Source organism: Amphibalanus amphitrite, unplaced genomic scaffold (assembly GCF_019059575.1).
Source record: "Amphibalanus amphitrite isolate SeventyFive unplaced genomic scaffold, NRLGWU_Aamphi_draft 001132F_arrow, whole genome shotgun sequence".
Lineage (NCBI taxonomy): Eukaryota > Metazoa > Arthropoda > Thecostraca > Balanomorpha > Balanidae > Amphibalanus > Amphibalanus amphitrite.
In genome coordinates this window covers 214,314-234,476 of record NW_024882626.1, presented here as the reverse complement: position 1 = coordinate 234,476, position 20,163 = coordinate 214,314, and the positions used below count along the sequence as shown (strand labels likewise).

The following is a 20,163-nucleotide window of genomic DNA, read 5'->3' as shown; positions in this document are numbered from 1 at the left end:
AATGCTTTTATGATGCTGCCGATCTGTGTACAAGTTACAACACCCACAGGTTCCGCGCAAATGGTGGCAGCATGACATCAATTCATTTGACAATGCTTATCTTGCTACGTGCTGTTTGTTTGTCGAGCCAATTACCAAGAATTCTAGATGTGTTGCCCCTCAGGTCTGTAAGCGCTTCCGCCGTTCTATGTAGTGACCAGCGCACCCCAGTATGTATACTGACTATTCACCGCTGTACTGTTCCATCAGGCCTGTACACGCCTCTGCCGCCCCACTTGCTGCAGTCGGAGCACAGTATCGAGCCGTGCCTGGTGCTGCCCAGTCGGCGGCCAGTCACCCAACAGGTCAGTGTGGGGGTCAGAAGAAAGTCATTAACGGGTCAGGACAGAGCCCAATGGGTCCCGGGTACCCGACAGGTCAGGGTGGGGTCAGAATAAGGTCATCAACAACGGTCAGTCGCCCAGGGTCACCAGAGGTTCCGGACACCTGACAAGTTTTTGCTGTTTTGTTGGGTTAGGCCCTTTCGGTCTGACAAGACCATTTCAGAGCCGGAAGGATGATAGGAATTAGGGGGAGACATTGGTCTGGGCAGACCCCCTAGAGAGCAGTGTTCGCCACGGGCCGCAAAATCCCAGTCCAGCCCAGCCCGAGCCCATTCATGGTAAAAGCGTCAAAGCCCAGCCCGGCCCAGCCCATCAAAAAATGAGTGGTTTAAAAATTACTGACACCGCCCAGGTATACAAAGGTAGCAAAGAAACAATATTTTGCGAGCAGCATGCACAATGCACATTTCATGCTGCTTTATTTTCTCGTTTTTGTGTCTTGCACAGTAATAAGCGATGTAGTTAGTTATAGTTTTTGTCTCAGTTGCGAACCCCTGACTCCATAGGTGGAGAATTGTGACCAGCTGGGGGTGCTCGGGCGCAGCAAATCCGCCGCCGCCTAGCGGTGACCTTGACCCGCTCCGCCCGGCCGCGGCTCCAAAGCCAAGCCGGCGTGGCCGGCGTGGAATTGGGAGAGCTCGAGCACCCCCAGTCCAGCACAATTCTCCACCCGTGCCTGACTCCACTTTACAGTTTTTGGCTCAGCCAATCCACAGCCCATCGATCCTTCATATATGAGGGCCCAGCCCAGCCCGTAGTCCAGCCCAGCCCATGGCCCATTGGGCTGACCCGGCCCATGGCTAACACTGCAGTAGAGAGTCTCCGGGGCTGAGCCCGTACCTGACAAGTCGGAATGGGATCAGATAGTTTAGATGAGCGGGGAATCAGTTAGAGTTACACGTGCCAGAACAGCATCCTGAGGGCAAATCTCAGTACGTGGTCACAAGGGATCTGAAAGTTGTCACTGAGGTGTCAGGAGTTCTGCAGGGGTCTGCGTGCGACCATGGATAACTAACAAGTAATCCGTGGTGCGACGTTGTCCTTTTGGAGCAGACCGGCGTATTGAGACACCGAAGCTTCCGTAATCGCTCACCAGGCGTCTCTACCGTCGGCAGGTGGGCTGCGTCACGACGTCCCGGAACTCACTGCGTCAAGGAAAGCTGGGCGTCACGCCCGTGACGATGGACGGCGAGGGGGACGTTATGTGGATCACCGAAATCGAACAGGTATCGTTACATGATGTTACGGCTGCGACGAGTGAGGGTCACACAGCAGTCCTTGATCTTTGTCTTTGTCTCTGTCTTCGACTTTGGCGGACCTCTGGCAGGACTTTGAACCCCATTTGTTGAGCGGCTGAGCGGTAGTTACATGAGTGATTTAGGACCGTCCTCTAATATCATTTAGCTCTCGTCTTTGGTAGTATCTAAACTCTCATGCCTCTCTGCTCGTCCACGTAAACAATCGCTGCTTGTGTCAGCCTTTGTGCCTCCGCTCCATTCTGACCCATTTCGATAGACCCGCCATCTGGTGCCGTCGGGCCGAATCTCAGCTCGTGTTTCCTCCCCTGTCTCAGATGCTTGGCCCCCAGGGTCTGTTCTTACCTCAGTAAGGGTAGGGGGAGTAAGGGTCACACTTACCCCGTCTCAGCTGTTTGGCTTACCTCGCCACCGAACGGTCTTGGGCAGTTCCGTTCCCCAGAGGCTGTCCTGACTTCGCTATCCCCTTATCCTGTCTCATGTTTGGCCCGCCGCGGCACTACACGGAACTTGGCCGCCTCGGTCCACAGATGCTGTCCTTACCCCCCCCCCCCTGTTCCCTCTCCCCTGATGTTTGGCCCGCAGAGGCTGTCCTGACCTCACTATTCCCTCTCTCTGTCTCAGATGTTTGGTCTCCCCCGTCACTACACAAACCTGGACCCCCAGATGCTATTTGATCTCAGTTACCCTCAGCAACTATTGCCCCTCCCCCTGTATCAGATGTTCGGCCTGCCGTGCCACTACACGGACCTGGCCCCCAGAGGCTTTTTGCCCTCAGTTGACCTTAGTTTGTCTACCCCCCCCCCTGTCTCAGATGTTTGGCCCGCACAGGCTGTCCTGACCTCACTATTGCCTCTCCCTGTCTCAGATGTTTGGTCTACCTCGCCACTAAAAGGACCTGGGCCCCCGGAACGTCTGACCTCAGGTTGACCTCAGTTTGTCTTCCCCCTCCCCCTGTCTCAGATGTTATGCCCACTGAGTTTGTCCTGACCTCACTACTCCCTCCCTTTTCAGATGTTTGGCCTGCCGCGCCACTACACGGACCTGGGCAGCCTCGGCCCGCCGAAGCGACAGCAGCTGTTGGGCAGGGCCTGGAGTGTGCCCGTCATCAGGCACATTCTGCACAGCCTGACACCCTTCTTCGCGACGGCAGACGGAGGGACAGAGAGGGCCTAGTGGCCTGAAAGGCCGGAGATCTGTTGGTGAGAGATCCTCTGGCGTGAGGGGCACTTAGTGCTGAGTTACAGTGATGTGTTGGTATAAGTGGCTATTCCAGAGAGCTAGCTATTCGGTTGTAACAGTTTTGTCCCTTGTCATACTCATGTATATGCGCTGTGCCTGTTTTGCTTGTTGATGTTCAAGCAGCATCAGAGTCCAAAATGTTTCGTCTGTGATAACCTGGGTGCTGTAGTGACCAACCATTGTGGTTCAGCTTCGCTGACTTTTTGTTGTGTGTTGCGTTGTAATGCTCCCTTTTCACCATGTGATTTTGATCTTCTGTCACTGATCTCGACAATGAATGGTGCTAGTCGTGACCTGTTTCATAAGCGTATTTTTTTGCATGTTTCGATGTTCAAATTGTTTATCTCTATGGCACGCCCAATGTTCACTGGTTACCTATGTGTGTATTTGTTATGTAACCAGTCAGCTGGTTCACCGAAAGCTAGTCGTAGCGGTGTTGTGTAGCGGTGTAGCGATGTTAATTGAACGTAGCGGTGCAGCCTTCTGTGAAAACCAGGAGTCAACTTCCGCTAGCGATATATGAGCGTCTGTGTCGAGCGTAAGCTATTGGTTTAGCCAAGTGATTGTGCTTTTTGAACTCTTCATAATCTTCCAATGCAACCGATGTCAGATCTCTTGTTTTTTTTTTTAAGAACTTAGATGGTAGCTCGGAAACCCTTTGCTTCTGCAGCATTGCTATGAACAGGATATTAAGCTCAATGCACAGTAACTCGGCGATCAGTTGCATGTTGACCATTCTGTTTCTTCTGAATACATATATTGTCATTCGTACAACATAGCATGATATTATTATCATATTCCGATTCTCACGTATCACATCACATGACAGTATTCTCACAGCGGAGGAAGTCGAGTTACAATGAGATTGTACGTCGGCCACAATCGCTCCGTCGCTTCCAGAATACTTGTTCATCACTGTACAACTGGCTACTGAGTCAGACGGCGCACCGGCCGCCGGAACAGACACATGAAGAATGAGGCGACGACCACAGCGCACGGCACTGCGCTGAGAAAGCACGGACTATCAGGTCAGATCACTGTCCGCCAGCACGGACACCTACAACTTCATCTCCCACAGCACCAGGTGGGCGTCCCTCACAGTGGGTGGCCGCGGGGTGGACTCCGAGCTCTTCCGCTCTGCGCGGCTCCAGTTGACGTATCCCCTGCCGGCCATTACCGTCAGCACGCTGCGCGCCGGCTCCTCCTTGGGCCGGGCGCTGTCGCTACCGGTACCGCTGCCGCTGCCCGCCGACCGGCCGTCGCTGGTCGTTGTGTCCGTGCGGAACGAGGCGACGCGCGAGGCGGGCGCCGAGTGGGCTCGGTCACCCTCTGATGACGAGCTGGTGGTGTGCGCGGACGAGCGCGAGTCCACCGACCACGTGGATAGGTCGAGGGAGCGCGGCCGGGTGCCGCGCAGCTCCAGCCGCCGGTCCAGTGAGGCCATCTTGTGCGGCAGGCCGGCCAGCAGCTCCGGGTCACTCCGGCGCAGCTGAGAGTCGATGTCACCCAACTCTCGCGACTCGTCGAAGCCTGGCAGGTTGAGCAGGTTGCCGTAGAGACCGTACACGTCATCCAGAACGCTGCCAGCCGAGGGTAGGCCCACGCCGCGCGGCAGGGTCTTGGATAGCCGCCGGTTCATGTCCCGGTCTCGTGAGCGCTTCCTCAGCAGGGACGGACTGCTAAAGCGGGTCGGCAGGCGCGCCATGCTCTTTTTCGAGTCGCTGAGGCTGGTGTCCGATCGCCGTTTCTCGAGCAGCCTTCCAGTCGAGTCGGGAGCCGCCTCCTCCATTATAACACTCTCCCGATGGGCGGCCGGCGGCGGTGCGCGCGGCGCTGGAGCGCTCAGCACCTGTAGATAGGTCACCGGTCCGCAGTGCGCGTGGTACGAGATGTTTCCCCGGCCGGATATAATTGGCACGCCCTCAAGCCGCGGCAGTGGGATGGTGAGCGTCACTCCGACACTGGTGCCCACCCAGAGCAGCCCGCGGCCGGCCAGCAGCGCCGTCACTGCCACCGACTGGCGCACGCCGTCGCCCATGACACGCGAGATGTTGGAGGCCACGTTGATGTCCTGCAGGTGGCGGAACGTCTCCGTGTGGTACAGGCAGATGGTGGAACTGTGAGCCAGAGAGATCCACAGGCCGATGCCGCTGTGCGCCAACAGGTGTACGTCGCCGGAACACTCGTGCTCCTGCACCGTGAAGCTCTTCTGTCGGACAGAGACGGGCACGCGTCAGTGATAGTGAGGGTGAAGCAACAAATTAGGGTTGCTTCAGGACATAGCACCGAGTTCAAATGTGTACGCGAGGAAAGTGGTCTAACTCACAGAGCGTAGCTCACACATACGAAAATCACATCCTACAGGCATGCTGAAATTTATATCGACTGGAATGGACCGTAAGCAATTAATTTTTAGCCTTTCTTTTCAATCTTTTCGCAATGGCATCGCAAACAATATCTCAAATATCTTCCTCGCCCCGAAATACATCCGGCTATCCCACTGCCCCTGGGTCTACCACCAGTCTCAGCTTTCCCGTTACTTACCACCACCTCCCTGGTCTCAGCATCGATGACAGACACCTGCCGTCCGCAGCCAGCATACACGGCGCCCCCTATGGGCAGCAGGCAGGCCACGGGCCGCGTACCGAGCCGCAGCAGGGCCGGCTCGCCGGGCAGCCAGCCGCCGTCCGACGCACGTTCAATTGCCGCCACTGCGCCGTTCTCGAGCGCGGCGAACACGGCGGCGCCGTGCGGCACTAGACGGCGCGCCGGGGACGGCAGTGACGCACTGGCCACCTGGTGACTGTGCTCCGGCTCCTGGGCAGAGTACTGCAGCAACCTGCCGACAGAGAGAGGGGGAGGTCAGGGGATGTCTCTGGTAACCCCCAGACAAACGAGGTGGTAACCCCCTGGAAAACATACTATTCAGATGGCGACTACAGTAGAAGGGGCAGTGACAAACGAATTAAAGCAATTAACAGAAAAAGACACAACATAGAAAACTGAATGCCGACTAAGGCTCGGGTAAACAATAAACATAGGTACAGAAATCTGCAGACAAAACTGTTATCAGGGTAGGTAAAAACTGAGGAATGGTACTCAAATGACTGTAGCATTTCAGAAGATTCAAGCTATGAAAACATTCAATGCAAAAGAAAACATTCATCTGGCACGAAATGATATCCTTCACTCATGCAAATGAATGCAAATGTGATAAGCGCACGTCTAATTTCGCGTCTCGCTGTATGCCTCATGGCCGACGGGCCGGGGCATGATGTGATGATACAGGGCTATGAATAGCACCGAGCCAGTTCACAGCCCCTGAGGAACTGCCGCCGACGCCCTTCCATCCTGCTGTGTGATAGGTCCCACACCCTGCCCGCCTCTTTCATCGGTAACACCAACACCAAATTTGTCCGTTACAGACTCGCCAGAGCCGGGCCCAAAGCGGCTCCGCCCTGCCCAACACGACCATGAACCGTTATCAACCGCAACTAGCATCCGTGTAAACACAGCTTAGAGTGCTACATGGCGTGAATCATTCTATGTAAGCCGTAAGCCGCATGGGTGAGACAAGAGCATCATCAGCTGGAGATAACAAAATCTCTTAGGACGATGTAGGCAAGCTCCAGCTGATGGCGAAGCCAGTCCGCTACTGCGCTGAAAACTGTCGTGCCTCTCAGTTTGAGAGAAATATGTTATAAGCACCGTTCGCTGATGTGTTGGTTTTTGTTTTTGCCGACACAGCGTGGGCGAAACAGCTTCAAAGGCTGTGAGCAAAGCGCTGCAAGTGAAGCCGACACAGCACACCCATGACGCTATTTTTAGACGGAGCTCTCCTCTCTCTGGTTACGGACTGGCTGTGTGCTGTAGCAGCCGACTCTCCAGTAATTCAGCAGTCTCTCTGTGTCGCAGCTAACAGCTCGGTGAGACAGTTATTTAGCTCCAACCGTGGAACAGCTAAGACTAATTAGGTTCTGGTACTGCACAGTATGCTGTCCTGGCACTGCTCACTACGCTTCTGACCCTGCTGACCTAGCTGACCCATTCCCTGCTGATCCCACCGACCCACCACTTGTTGCGCTGGTAGTCTGCTAATCCAACACCTGTCGAACCCGTTGAACCATCGCCTGCTGACCTGTCGATCTGGTAACCAGTCAGTCATTGACCCTACTTATACAAGCGACCCTGTTGACTCGTTCCCTGTTCAACTACTGCGTACCCATCTGCCAGGAGTGCTGACCCACCAGCCGCTGACCTGCTGACCCTGCCGACCTGGTGACCCTTCGTACCCATCGGCTGCTAGCGAAGCTGATCCATCCGACTCTGTAGAGCATTGACCTACCAGATGCTGAGCCTGCTAATCACCTACTGACCAGCTATACTGACCCTGATGACCTGCTGACTAGCTACCGAACCTGCAGCTGATCACCAGCTGCTGACCTGCTGATCTGACTAACGCACCAGCTGCTAACCTGCTGTTCTCACTAACCCACCAGCTGCTGACCTGCTGATCTCACCAGCCACCAACCCACCTGCTGCTGGCGGTGCTGATCCAGACAGCTCCCGAGCGGCAGCCCGTCTCTGTCATCTCTCCGGACACATATTCCATGGCGGTGACCCGCTCCCCGGGTAGCTCGAAACGTAGCACGTCCCGGAACCCGACCTGCGCAACAGGAACACGGCACGTCAGCTACGGCGGAGATCACAAAGTCACGTGGTGCTGGTGCGATGGAGATGAGAAAGTCACGTGGGGTTGGTGCAATGGAGCTTAGAAAGTCACGTGGTGTTGGTGCGGCGAAGATCAGAAAGTCACGTGCGTTAGGACAGGGGTGGCCCGTGGCCGACAGGTCACGTGGTAAAAGGAACAATGAAATATCTTTCTATAATATCCATGTGACATCGCAATGAGAGTCGGACTTTCTATTACACTTTACATGAATTCACTGAACCATGCTGCTCATAACAAAGTATCGAGATCTCGACGAGTATGGGCCAAACGCATCAAGTTTGTTTCAATATCACACCCCAGTACGTGAAAAATGACCTCTGAGCTGTGCTATTCATCAACTTGAAAAGGATTAGGACACGGGGCAAAGGTGAGCAATAGCAGTTTTACTAATCAAATATATCTCCCAAATATATCAAATATATCGGGGACCTGGTAGGACAGGTCCCCGTCTCTGGGAATACGTTCAAAGGAGACGTTTAGCTATGAGCCGGCCTTGAACAGATCGATACCCGGAGCCCAGACGGTAGCCGCCAAGGCTGCGTCGTCACCTGCCGAGTAGCGCAACTTGTCCCGGGAGCGTCCCGAGCCCCGTGACCCGGTAAACATTTACCACGAACTGCGCAGGTTCCCCGCCAAACGGCACTCGTGCGCGGAAGTTCGTCGAACACGAGCGACTATCAATTTGGTGCCGAGATCCACGAACCGAGCAGCAAACATCGGTCACGCTTACCGCAATGTGTACATGATCACGGCCAAGTTTACGGTCACGGCCAGTATCTCAGGGTCGGTCGGACCTCACGGCCGGGCCAGCGGCTACGAGCCGAACGGCAGCGCCGCCACAAATATTTGGGAGAGCCGCGAGCCACCAAACAAACGATCTTAGTCGACTGACCTAGTTTTGGTTCAACAATCGCAGGAAACTTCCTGCAGAGGACGAAATGAATGGAAAGCGGCGCTGTGTCTTCCAAGCTGGCTTAGCTCGAGTATTATTGTACAGTCTAGCTTTTGAATACGCGCTGCAACAGCAGAAGGCATTTCACGTGATGAGCTGTGTTGTGGTGTACCACATAGTTCATTGTCGTCCTTTCCATAAAACCAATTCGTTGAAATTGCCAGTTTCAAGCCTACAAGGTCGGCATAATCATACTCTTTTCACTCAGTGCGAGTCTAGGCTACAACAAAGCTAAGTATCCGGCATAATTAACAGCATCGAAGGCCGAGTGGAAGGAGCTCGACTCTCACTCTCATCCCTCCTCTCCCACTTTCTCACCTGCTGCATGGCGTAGATCATGACGAAGCTGTTGACGCCGTCACTGGTGCAGATCCAGAGGTAGCTCTGCTGCCGAGTGCGCTGGGTCGGCTTCACGATGGTGACGCTGTAGAAGCAGCCGCACCGCACCTCTGTGTCGTCTATAGCGGCGGCAGGAGTCACCACCGGCATCGTCTTCACGAACAGCGGTACCCGTGTGATGGCCCGCTGCTCGCGCTCCGGGATGTCCCAGGCTGGGGAGTTGTTACCTGAGGAGGGACGGGGAGGCGTTAGTGAGGGAGGGGAGGGGAGGGAGAGAGCCACCAAACTTTCGCGCATTACTAACGACCAACATAAACGGACTCCAGATTGGCCAACTGAATCCGCCAGGCTTTGATGACAGTGACGGCGCAACGCCTTCAATTAAGGGGGGGGGGGAGGCACTGCCGACTTTAGGTCCTTTTCTTTCCATGTAACGCCAATAGGGTTAACGTTAAAATGACAAAATCAAGGGGCACGGTGCCCAGGTGCCCTCCCCGTTCCGCCGCCTATGTTTGATGACCGAGGTTCGGGCCTGCGACACCGACCACCACCCACTATCACCCCGTTCCACGCCCACCCCCTCTTCCAGCTGTCTTCCAAATTATCATGTCTACCGGGACCTGCCACACTGTCCTCACACCCACCACGCCCAGACTTCCTCTCCCCTTCGCGGACGGACCACCTACCATCGAGCGCCAGCTGGGCCAGCCGGAAGTCGGTGGTCCACTCGCGCTTTTTGGCCGGAGACTCGAGCTGGAAGGTGAAGTGCTCCTCCTTGCCGGCTCGGCGGACAGTCAGCTGCAGGCAGCAGGCGTCTAGCCACGCGATCTCCTCGTCCTTCTGTCGGATCGAGCGCTGGATGGATGCCGCGATCTGAGAGGTCAGAGCCGTGTTGAGACCCTGCGGAAGAGGCCAGAGGTCAAGTCAGAGGTCAGGGGTCAGAGATAAAGGGTCAAAGGTCACGGGTCACGGCCGGAGGGTGTATTGGCGGCAGTCAGTCAGGGGGTCTGCGGTTACTGAGGGGCTACATCTCATATAGCGTCGACAGATTGTGGGCGATGATCTATTGTACCTGGTTCAATCATCATCCTAAATCGTGTCAGCCCTGCAGACCGTCACTGTCGTGTTCCGCCAATACACGGCAAAGGTCACGCGTAGAAGTGCGGTTCGCTATCAGCGGGGAGCACACCAGGTCACAGGTCACAGGTCACAAAAGGTCACCAGGCGTCACTGTCAGATGGCGGGGACACAACAGCAGCACCGACAATGTCAGCGCCCGCCAACCGAAAAGTCAGCGACGACGTCCGCAAATCGAACGTTCAATAAACTGACGACCGGGAGCCGGCAGATAGCTGCGAATTCAAATAGCTGCGTAAATCTGCAGCATGTTGCACAGCAGAAACCGCAGCCGTCATCCGGGTACAAACCACACAGTACCGACGAGTGTAAGCGGCTCCTTATCACACACACAGCGAGACAACCCGACACGGGACAACCAATGACGTCACCACCTCAGCAACACAGTCGCCCGACGGAGCCCAGCCCTGAACACGGGGTAACACCGCCTCCCAGTGTGTTGACACACCCCAAAGCGTGCATAAACGTCAGCGGATTCATCTACAACGGGTGCCGCGTCAGCTAAGGCGCCGCTCAGTACGAGCACTGCCTTTTACGTCCGTTGTCATGCAAAGGATGGGCTGCCGGGTATCTTACATCCTGGTTCCAGTGCCCAGCAGCCCGGGATGACGCGATGGTTCAAAGGAGATGAAACGGTAGATTGATGAAGGCTCGCTACACGACTGTGAAGAAGTTTTCAATCAAAACATAAAAAGCGGAGTTGCAACGGACGGTTCCCTGTCGACATTTCCAAACGATCGTCAATATTAACGGATCAGTAGTTTTCAAATGTTTTCCCGTTGTTCCCCGAGCTGTTTGTCACAACAATAATCGGAAATATGTTCAATGCTTCAGCCATGTAACTAGTTTCGACCAGCTTTTTGTGTCGCGTCTACGCGTCGCAGGGAGTCGGCAGTCTGCCAGAGTCGAGTTGAGGGGATAATCCTCCGTTACGGGTTTCACCGCGTCTGAAACCGGACAGGTCTGGACAGTGGACAGAAGAGACCTTGTCGTCATGTCGCGAATGGCCCGACGAACGGAACCCCGGCGCCAAACTGCCGGGATAAGACGGAGACGGGACGAAGACGGGATGTGACGGAGACGAAGACGGGACGGAATGAGACGGGACGGAGACGGATATGGATACAAAACCGCGACAGTGCCGAAAGAAGACGGGACGGAGACGGACGGTACAGCTGGGACGGAGACGGGTGGAGACGAGACGAAGACGGAAGACGGAACTGAGACGATGTCGCGACAGGTCAGATGCATCCAGGAGGAGACGAGAACGAGCTTTGATAACAACTGGTTTGATGGCAAAAACTTCCGCCGAGCGATGCATCAAAACAGCTTGACAGCAAGCTATGTGTTTACATCTATGTAGAATAAAACATTGGCTGGGTTGTGAATATAAAAAGCCCGATTACAGTCTAATCACGACACAATCTTTTCCCAGAATGTTGACAACATGGTGGCTTTATTAATTTGGCAGCCGGTAAATTAGTGTGCTAAGCGATACATATGACAAAGTTTCTGGTTATCCACTAAGCGTTAACAGTTAACACAAACCATCCTCGCCTGAAATGTTAACGAATAAAACAAAACTTTTGCACAAGCTTCGGTCTGCTAGTTATGGTTCACGTAGCCAGCAAAAAGTAGCCGACAAGGGCCTTCTTTTCTCTGCTCGTGTTTGTTTATAAGCGGTGTTTGTTTATTGAGGTTTTCAGGTGGACCGCCCGCCTCGCTCGTTTGAAGCTCAAATCTACCCTCCCCCAGCCGCCCTCCCCACCCACTCACCGGGTATTCGCCCTTGAGCGTCTCGACGAGGGCGCCGATGCGCGAGATCACCTCGTAGTCGTGCATCAGGTTGCCCATCTTGTGGCACAGCTGGCCCACGTTGCTGAGGTCGTTGGCCGCCCCGCCGGCGGTCGGCGGCTCGTCGGGGCCGCGTGCGCCGCCCGGCGGCCGCGCCGCAGTCGCAGTGATGACGTGGCTCAGAGTCAGAGAGGTGCTCGTCTCCTGGATCTCCACATCCGTCACAGGGACAGACCATTTGAGCGTGAGCCGGTCGGGCGCAGCAGCGTCCTCGGCCGTCTTGCCGGCCACGCTGACACACACCACCAGATCGTTGAGCAGGAACAGCCGCCGGTTCTTGGACTTTGTGATGGTGCCGTTGGTGCCGAACTCGAGTCGCGTGGCGTTGTCCTCCCGCAGCAGGTAGCGGTTGGTGTCGGCCAGAGAACGCATAGAGAACTTGCCGTTCAGACGACGGAGAGTTTCTCGGAAAGCCTGGGGGATAAGAGATGTACATTGAGTCATGCTGTGACAGCGTACTATTTTTTTATAGTGTTGATGAGATTTCGAGCTTTAAGGAAGGAAAGCGAGCAGAATGCATAAATATTGCATGTGTTATTACGAACGGCTTATTGTGAGGTGGTATGAAACATGTTTGTGTTATGTAATTCCCTGAAAACCGTCACAAGACGCCAATCTCAAGAACAATCAATGGCAGGCCCAGGCCAGCGAAAACAGCATACTTACTAATATATAATATCATGCATAAGAACAATAACAAAACTATGTATTTACTTCGGTCACGCAGTTATCAAATCTAATTCTCATACCGAACCTCATTGATGAACTCAACAGTGAAATCCGGATGAATAAAAAACACATCCTCCATGAATTTAGTCATCACCCGCAAATCGTCCGAAGATGTATCCCAACATGTGTCTCCCTTCGTCACTCACCACCTCCCTCAGCAGTCCCGGCTTTGACACCCACCTTGAATTGTTCCGACTCGCGTTTCCTCTCGTTGAGCATCTCTGCCAGCGACTCGAGTTGCGTCAGCGCCAGTTGTAGCGACATCCGATCGTGGTGCCCCTGCGGCGTGTGCTTCAGCAGGTCCTGGAGCAACGGAAACAGCGCGTCAGAATGCGGGGTACAGTGGCGTGCAGGGAGGTGTAGCAACAATGAAGCAAGAATGAAGAGCAAGAGAGTTGCGATATGTCGAAAATGGACTATTGTAGAGGAGAGAACTGATTTGTTTGTCCTACACATTGGCAGGCAATGCCATTCTCGTATGGAATTACTACTATGTTGTACAACTTTATATCAAGATAGTGATGTTGCATTTTTTCTCGAATGTTCAACGAATGAATGCCAATTACCAACGCTAAACCGAAGTGCAACACAAACGACATTGATAAATCACATCAACTTTAGCCATACTGTCTGACTCTACGAGATTCGCACCTGCAGTAGAAGGATGAACTGAGGGAACCGCTGTACGGGCTTCACCATCAGACCAAACAGAGACAGCCGGTCTGGCGAGCTGATCTGCCGCATCTTCAGAAAGTCGGCGAACGTGCTCTTCCGCTTGGCCTCGTGCTTAATAGTCTCCATGGAAACGGAGAAGTTGTTGATGAAGTCCGAGTAGATGTCGAGGACGATGGCCTTGGAGAAGGAGGCCACGAACACGTCCCCGATCCGCTCCTCCGCGTCCCATTGCTTGACGGCCTCGGCCAGCGCGATCCTGAACAGGGTGTGGCACTGCAGGATCTCCGGCACGCGCTTGAAGATAACGGAGATTTTGGTGGGGTTCAACAGCGGCGGGTTCGCCTCCTCCATCGCCTTCTTGTAATCCTGAGGGCAGAGATGGGGAATGGTAATGACTTTATATAAGCACTTGGGATTTGCTGTCTGTTGGAAGCGCTTCGTTAATATTTAATATTTGCGCTTCGTGGAAAGTGGTTAGTAGAATCTGGCCCACAAACTTCGGTAAGTAATCAAACTAGGTTACTTAATAGCACATATATGAACGTGACAATCAGTAAGAAAAAGAGAACGATTTCATCATTTGACTCTAAATGTCTAGTTGTGACTATGGTGAGCTACTATACGTCAAACAAGACACTGAAGACAGACACTTGTTATGATTAGCAGAAACTGCAACGGACTTCACTTTCAGTATCAGATAGTTGAGGCGATGGTCCAGTTCTACCAAAAACAAACTGCAGCGATCATCTTCGGTCGTACCATAGTGTCAACAGGTCATTTCGCCCGGTTAAGCCGTCACCCTGTAACGCTATTCGTGCCCCCTCCCCTCCCCCTCCCCCCTCTCCACCCTCCGGCGCGGCGGTTACTTGGCCCAACAGCAACAAACAAGGGTCGCTGTTCGCGGAACGGCCGCCGCCGCTCTAGGGTGCACATGTGCGGCTGCACGGTCACTATCCCCTCCCCCCGCCCCGGAGTTCGGTGCACATCAGCACACAGCGGCCGCAGAGCCATTACTATGCATTACTCTGCACAGCGCAGCCCGGAGCGTCCTGCGCTCCCCTCTCGATCCCCCCTGCCCCCATCTCCAAACAACCTCTGTTGCGTGTCTGCCCGGTCGGGGCGCACTTCGCTACAGTCTGTCACAGACACAAGTACAACACAGCTCAGCGTCTCACGCAGTAACTGAGCGGTGAGGATAGGGCGGCCAGCTGGCACGGAGTCCGTTTTTACCACCCCCGCCGCCGCCCCCGCCCCCGCCGCCCAGGGGCGGCATACCAACCCACTGCGAATATCCGGGACAGGACTCTGATGAGGCCAACTTAACCCTGAGTCACGCCCAGCTCAGAGGGAGTGACTCCGACTCGGCTGCTGGCACCGGCTCACTCGGCCGTGACTCGACTGGGCTAGTTTTGACTCGGGTCTGACAGCCGCTCGGCAGGCAGGGAAGGCATGCCAACAAGCTTCGAACTTGTTAAATAAGCCATCCTTGGACAAAGAAACACCTCTGAATCGTTAGCAGGGACTCTGAAACAAAGAATACTGCACATGAAATTAACTACCTGACCCCTCAGTACCCATAGCTGCACTGCCCTGTGCGATTGGCTGAGGCCACTATATGTGAGTGACCCCCTGATCTGTGGCCACTCCTCGCTAGCTCCCCTCTGCATACTCCCTATGAACGGTTGACTCACATTGACTAGACTTTGCAGCGAGGCCACGTAGTTGTTCTCGCTGCTGACTATGCTCTGGACGATGTGACGACGCTTCAGCTGCTCAGCGCTGAGGCCGGCAGGCGCGGCCGGCAGCGACGGAGGCTGGTGGCGCCGGTGGAACAGCAGCTCCGCCGCCTCGGCGTCCTCGGTCACCTGACGTCACAGGTCAGAGGTCAGAGATGGGGTCATATGGTCAAAAGGTCATAGGGTACACTAAGTCAGAGATCAAAGTAGGCCTGGGGTCAGAGGTCAAAGGACAGGGCAAGAGATGTTAACTGGGGTCAGGCATGGCGGTCGACAAATGAGGATGGCTCACCCTGAATTCTGGAATGAGGGCACGTTGGGATAAAATGGCGGTCTCACAGGGTGGTCAGAAATGACCCACTCCATAAGGGCTGGTATCATTTGAGAAGGCTCAAAAGACTGTGGTAGCGGTGGAGAAACGGGGCAGGAGGTTTGTGCAGGTTGATCGGAAATTATGGGGCTTCTCAGATGGGGTAAAGTGGGATTATTTACACCCAGAAAACAGCACGGATCAATTTACAATAACAACTACAAACACAACACGAGGATATTGTGGATGGTGTGAACTAACCCTTGTGAGCAAGGAGACACAGGATCGAGTGCGGTCCTCCAATCGGCTGATGTTGATCAGTTATGGCCAGGACCAGGATGGCAGGAGTTCTGCAGATGGACCTGGAGGCAGGCGGGATGCTAAAAGGACCAGACCAGTCCAATAAAAAGCTCGGCAGCTGATGGTCCAGCCGAGTCGATCACCGCCACTGCCGCCGAGTCAAGGTCAATGACATGGCAACTGACCAGGGTTCGGCGACCCAGGCAATAGCTGTCTGGAATCGAGCAAATTAAGAATCGATAAATCTCATCCCGGCCCGACCATCGGCGTTGATAGGCAACGTGACTGATTGGGTCATATATGGCTGCGATCGCGAGCGTCATTTAATCAATTACTTCTAATGATACTGCCCCAGCAACGATGTTGCAGTGATCAGTGATGATATACATCAGAGGCTGCTAGATGACGTATGGGTCAAACGGACTGACGATGATACGTACCACTCTCACATCTGCAAGACAACATACCTTACGTGCCATGTCACCCCTCCCTCTCCCCCAAAGACGGACCCGTTTTCCCCACATGGCAACCCGAACCTGACCCACTTTCCGCACCCCTGCACACCCTCTTACCACGGCATCAACCACTGTGACAACCAACCAACCGTCGCCAACCTACCGAGGTCATCTTAGCCAGGGAGCGCGATCTCTCGGAGATGTCGTAGTGGCTGGATTTTCTGAGTGAGAACCAGCGGCTCAGGCGGCCCTCTCCCTCCTCTGAATCCCGGCGCAGCATTGGCGCGCGCTTCTCCAGCGAGCTCTTGCGCTCGACGGCCGGTCCGGCCGGCTCGGACGCCGCGCGGCCGTTCTTCTGCTTGGGCTTCTGCTGGTTCTGCGACGGCCGCTTCCGCCGCAGGAGGCCCTTGATGGCGCCGAAACTGCAAGAGGGAGAGCAAAGCGTTACATATAGTATGATGCACCGCGAGGCTGGCGGATGGTGGTGCAGACTACAGAATGGTGGACTACAAATTGCAAATGCTGAGATGATCAGAATTTCTCAACGATTAAATCCCTTGAAGACCATACAATTATCAATAGTATTAAACATTAATGAACTGCACGGGCATTTCAACAGGCTTGTTTATCACATAAATATTATAAAAAGTCCCAAGCAGCAGTAGCGGTGGAATACCTTCAATTAGGGGGGGGGGGGCACTGACGACTTTTGGTCCCATTCTTTCCATGCAACGCCCATAGGGCTAATGTTAAAATGCCAAAAGCAAAGGGGGGCACGGTGCCCCGGTGTCCTCCCCGTTCCGCCGACCGTTATGCCAAACAGGACATTGATTATGACACCCGAATCAGGCGGCAGGCGTCATTGGCTCTTCTTTTTCGTCTCCAATACTCAATAGACCCTATCAGTCGGCAGCTCAGCTCAGGGACTCAGGGTAACTCCTGATGACATTAGAGTCTAAAAACGTCATCCGGTGGCAGCTGTTAGTTTTGGTTCAAATAATACCATCGCCACTGTTACCGCTACCACTCCTCTTCCTTTCCGGCAACCAATGACAGTAAAAACTTAGAAACTGAACGTTAGGATTCTGATATACCTATTCAATTTCACATTCTGGCATAAAATGACAAAACTCAAAAGTCAAACAAAACTGACAGTATTATTATATTAACTAAACAAATAGCTCATATTAAATTACAATATATTTTAAATGTGGTCATCCCGAGACCAGGAACGACTTTCATCGTTAGATGAGGCACCGGTGCTGGGAGCGTCTCGATGCGAATGTGTAGAAATCGCCAGTCAATTAGCCATTCGAATTCCATGCAAGCCTCGGATATATGACGAGAGTGGATTCGATACACAGCGTCTCAGGTATGAGACACACGCGCGCCGCGATGTGCCACATCATCCAATTTCCTTGCGGCACTGCACGGAGAATGTCTCAACTACCGTGCACCACCCGACATCACCATCGCTCCATTGTCGGCGCTGTAACGGACCGATACACTCGACATCGATGTAAAAGGCATGCTCTCGTCAGTATGCACCATGCAGACCGGTGTTGCGGTGTTAGAACCCTTGGCGGTCGGTAGGGATGGGCTGGTAACTAACGGCTCTCAGCCATCGGCCGGTGAGGCGACGCTGGGCAGCAGCGCCGCCACAGCGCCGCCTTTCACGCGGCTATCGGACCTCGCAAGTAAAAACGCGCTGCTGGTTTTTGTGGCGCCGGCGCCGCGGCGGAAATGACCACTGACCGATTTTACACGTGCAACTTCGAGCGGCGACCGGTGCACGACTGTACGAGGAAGAATCGACGCCGATCGCCGAAATCCGCTGTGTTTTCCAGATTGGTGGTGATTTCCGTGTTAGAGAAATGACTACTGGTCGCAATGATCCCATTCAGTGACATTTTTCCGAGATCGTTACTCGATCATTGCCGTAAAATTATGCGACATAACGGTATTACACACTCAAAAAGCAATCTAAAAGTGTGCAAAAAGCATCTGGGACATCGGGGACATCGGGATCGGATCGGGTGACCCGGACCTGTCAGGAACACAGCAGTGCACGATACATCTGCGCAGCAAGTCTGATAGAACCTTGATGTCGCCCACCCGTCCGTTGCTGTTCCCAGTCGTTCTCGGTACAGACCAGCCGCCCCGCCGGCGGTGTAGCCCGCGGTGGTCAGGTCGGGTTACCGCAGGTCGCGACGGGAGGGGTGGTGCTAGCGGGGTCCGTGTCCTGTACCGGCTGTCGGGTCAGGTATCCGGCTGCGGGCCGCGACGAGTCACTGGATAACTGCGAGCATGACCCGGCGTAGGGAATGGACGTCGAGTTTCACATGCCGGTAGTGTGATCTAAAGGGATGTTTGAACGGCTCAGCACAGCAAAATCGCCTGAAGAGCGCCTCAACCAGACCACTGTAAGCCAGCAGATAAATCACCATGTGTTGCTATAGTGCGACAAAGCGGCTGTAAGTTCCGCACTGTCGGCTGCACTCGTTTGAGTTTTCATAGTCAGTCGTTCACGGTGGCTGACCTGACCTCCGATCTTCCTCCCCACTTCCTAGGATCAAAGGCGATGCTAGCAGCGCAGAAGCACGTGCCAGCCAGGGCAACTATAACCTCAGGGTTACAGTGCAGCGGCCCGGGCCACCATCAGTCATGACGCAGGAGCGCCAATGTCACAACCTTGTGCCCCGCGAGAGGGGTGCCAACCATTCTGCAGGAGAGAGGCGAACGGACACGGCGACAAGTCTGCTGGAGTTTGACTAGAGAGTTGAATGTAACATTAACTCATAAAATATTAGTCGGCATCTCAATAAACAATGTGAAATGGACTGCAAAATTATCGATCTGGCCGCTGAACAGCGAACAAGCAGAAGCGTGACGCACGTCGTGTCGTCCGGCTAAGACCTGGCTCGGTGGATTGCGGCACAGCATACCTTCAGGCGTTCACAACTAGCGACATCTATCGGCAGCTTTGGCGGAACTCAGCATTTGCGTGAGCGGAGGAGCTCGCAAACATTTAGGCGTGGTCCGTGGTCGTGGAGGCAGGATACGACATCCAAGCAGAAAAGTCGGACCATGGTTTCGTGAATATATTTCTTTTTATCGAAATGGCGATGGCTTTAAAATCAAGACAGACTGCCAGGCGGATACAACACCCCACCCAGCTCTCAGTGGTCAGTCTAAGATTGTTGCATTCGAGCTTCCATTTTTGGTCCGGCTCTCTCATAAACTTCTGGCGTTAATATAACGTTGGTTTATTTCCCAACGGATGGTCGCCTGGCTTTCTGAGCTGTTCTGAGTCCTGCCGTGGACACTGACGGCAGTCAAATGACTCATATGGCCTGTCACCAGGGTCAGGGATCCTGAACCGATCGCTAATACCTGACTGCCAACTCAGCCGTTGGCTCGACGGACCACGACAGCGGGGCCGCCAAATGCAGGCCCAATATGTCAGCACCGCGCTGCCGAAAGGAACGCCAACGCGCGGGCCCTTTCAGTCCAGCCTGACTCCCTGACTCAGAGACCGCAGAGTCATGCCACCGGCTGCTGACTCACTGACTCAAGGCGAGGCACAGGTTCGGCGGCATTCTATGGCTGCAGTCGGACAGCATCTGCTGTGGTTAGAGTCCGAAAACAGCCGCAGCCGGCCTCCCGTATTACATCCCTCCATCCCTTTTGGCTTACACTGCTGCACCCATGGCACCCATGGATATCAGACTGAAGAAGTATCAGAAGGAGAAAACGGTGTCAGTAGCGAGGGGGCGGTGTCAGCGGACCACAGACCGCGGGGCGGTGTCAGACGTCGCGGCCAGTGTCAGCTAAGCCGCCAGCGCACCAGGTATGGCCACTGCCATGACGCCAGCACGAGAGCGCCAGAGTCAACAGTGTGGCGAGTCATGGGCGCGGCGACCGCGCGTCAGCCGCACCCGACTCGTCCGGCGCCTTATCAGGAGTCAACATCAGAGAACGACACCCGGCCCGCGATCCACCTCGCACGGTTCATAGGGGTTCACGACGGCGAGTTCGCTGGCCAACAGGGCGGGCAGGCAAT

The 20,163-nt window shown here is 54.4% G+C and overlaps 1 protein-coding gene and 1 long non-coding RNA gene across 5 annotated transcripts in view; one reads left to right on the top strand and one right to left on the bottom strand.

The window, feature by feature from the left end:
- The first annotated feature begins 248 nt into the window (after positions 1-248).
- On the top strand, positions 249-3,588 carry LOC122370450. The gene is made up of 3 exons (XR_006254565.1): positions 249-344; positions 1,499-1,609; positions 2,654-3,588. It is a non-coding gene; the product is annotated as an uncharacterized LOC122370450 (long non-coding RNA).
- A 33-nt stretch (positions 3,589-3,621) lies between these two features.
- LOC122370449 (rho guanine nucleotide exchange factor 10-like) overlaps positions 3,622-20,163 on the bottom strand; it is a 52,670-nt gene continuing 36,128 nt past the window's right edge. For all 4 annotated transcript variants that reach the window (XM_043346096.1, XM_043346097.1, XM_043346095.1 and 1 more), the window contains 10 exons: positions 16,264-16,522; positions 14,991-15,164; positions 13,276-13,665; positions 12,805-12,927; positions 11,818-12,309; positions 9,591-9,804; positions 8,884-9,131; positions 7,417-7,547; positions 5,426-5,720; positions 3,622-5,090 (listed from right to left, as the gene is read on the bottom strand). In XM_043346096.1, coding sequence (XP_043202031.1) covers positions 3,939-5,090; positions 5,426-5,720; positions 7,417-7,547; positions 8,884-9,131; positions 9,591-9,804; positions 11,818-12,309; positions 12,805-12,927; positions 13,276-13,665; positions 14,991-15,164; positions 16,264-16,522 — 3,478 coding nt within the window. In that variant the 3' untranslated portion in view covers positions 3,622-3,938. The remainder of the gene's footprint in view (positions 5,091-5,425; positions 5,721-7,416; positions 7,548-8,883; positions 9,132-9,590; positions 9,805-11,817; positions 12,310-12,804; positions 12,928-13,275; positions 13,666-14,990; positions 15,165-16,263; positions 16,523-20,163) is intronic.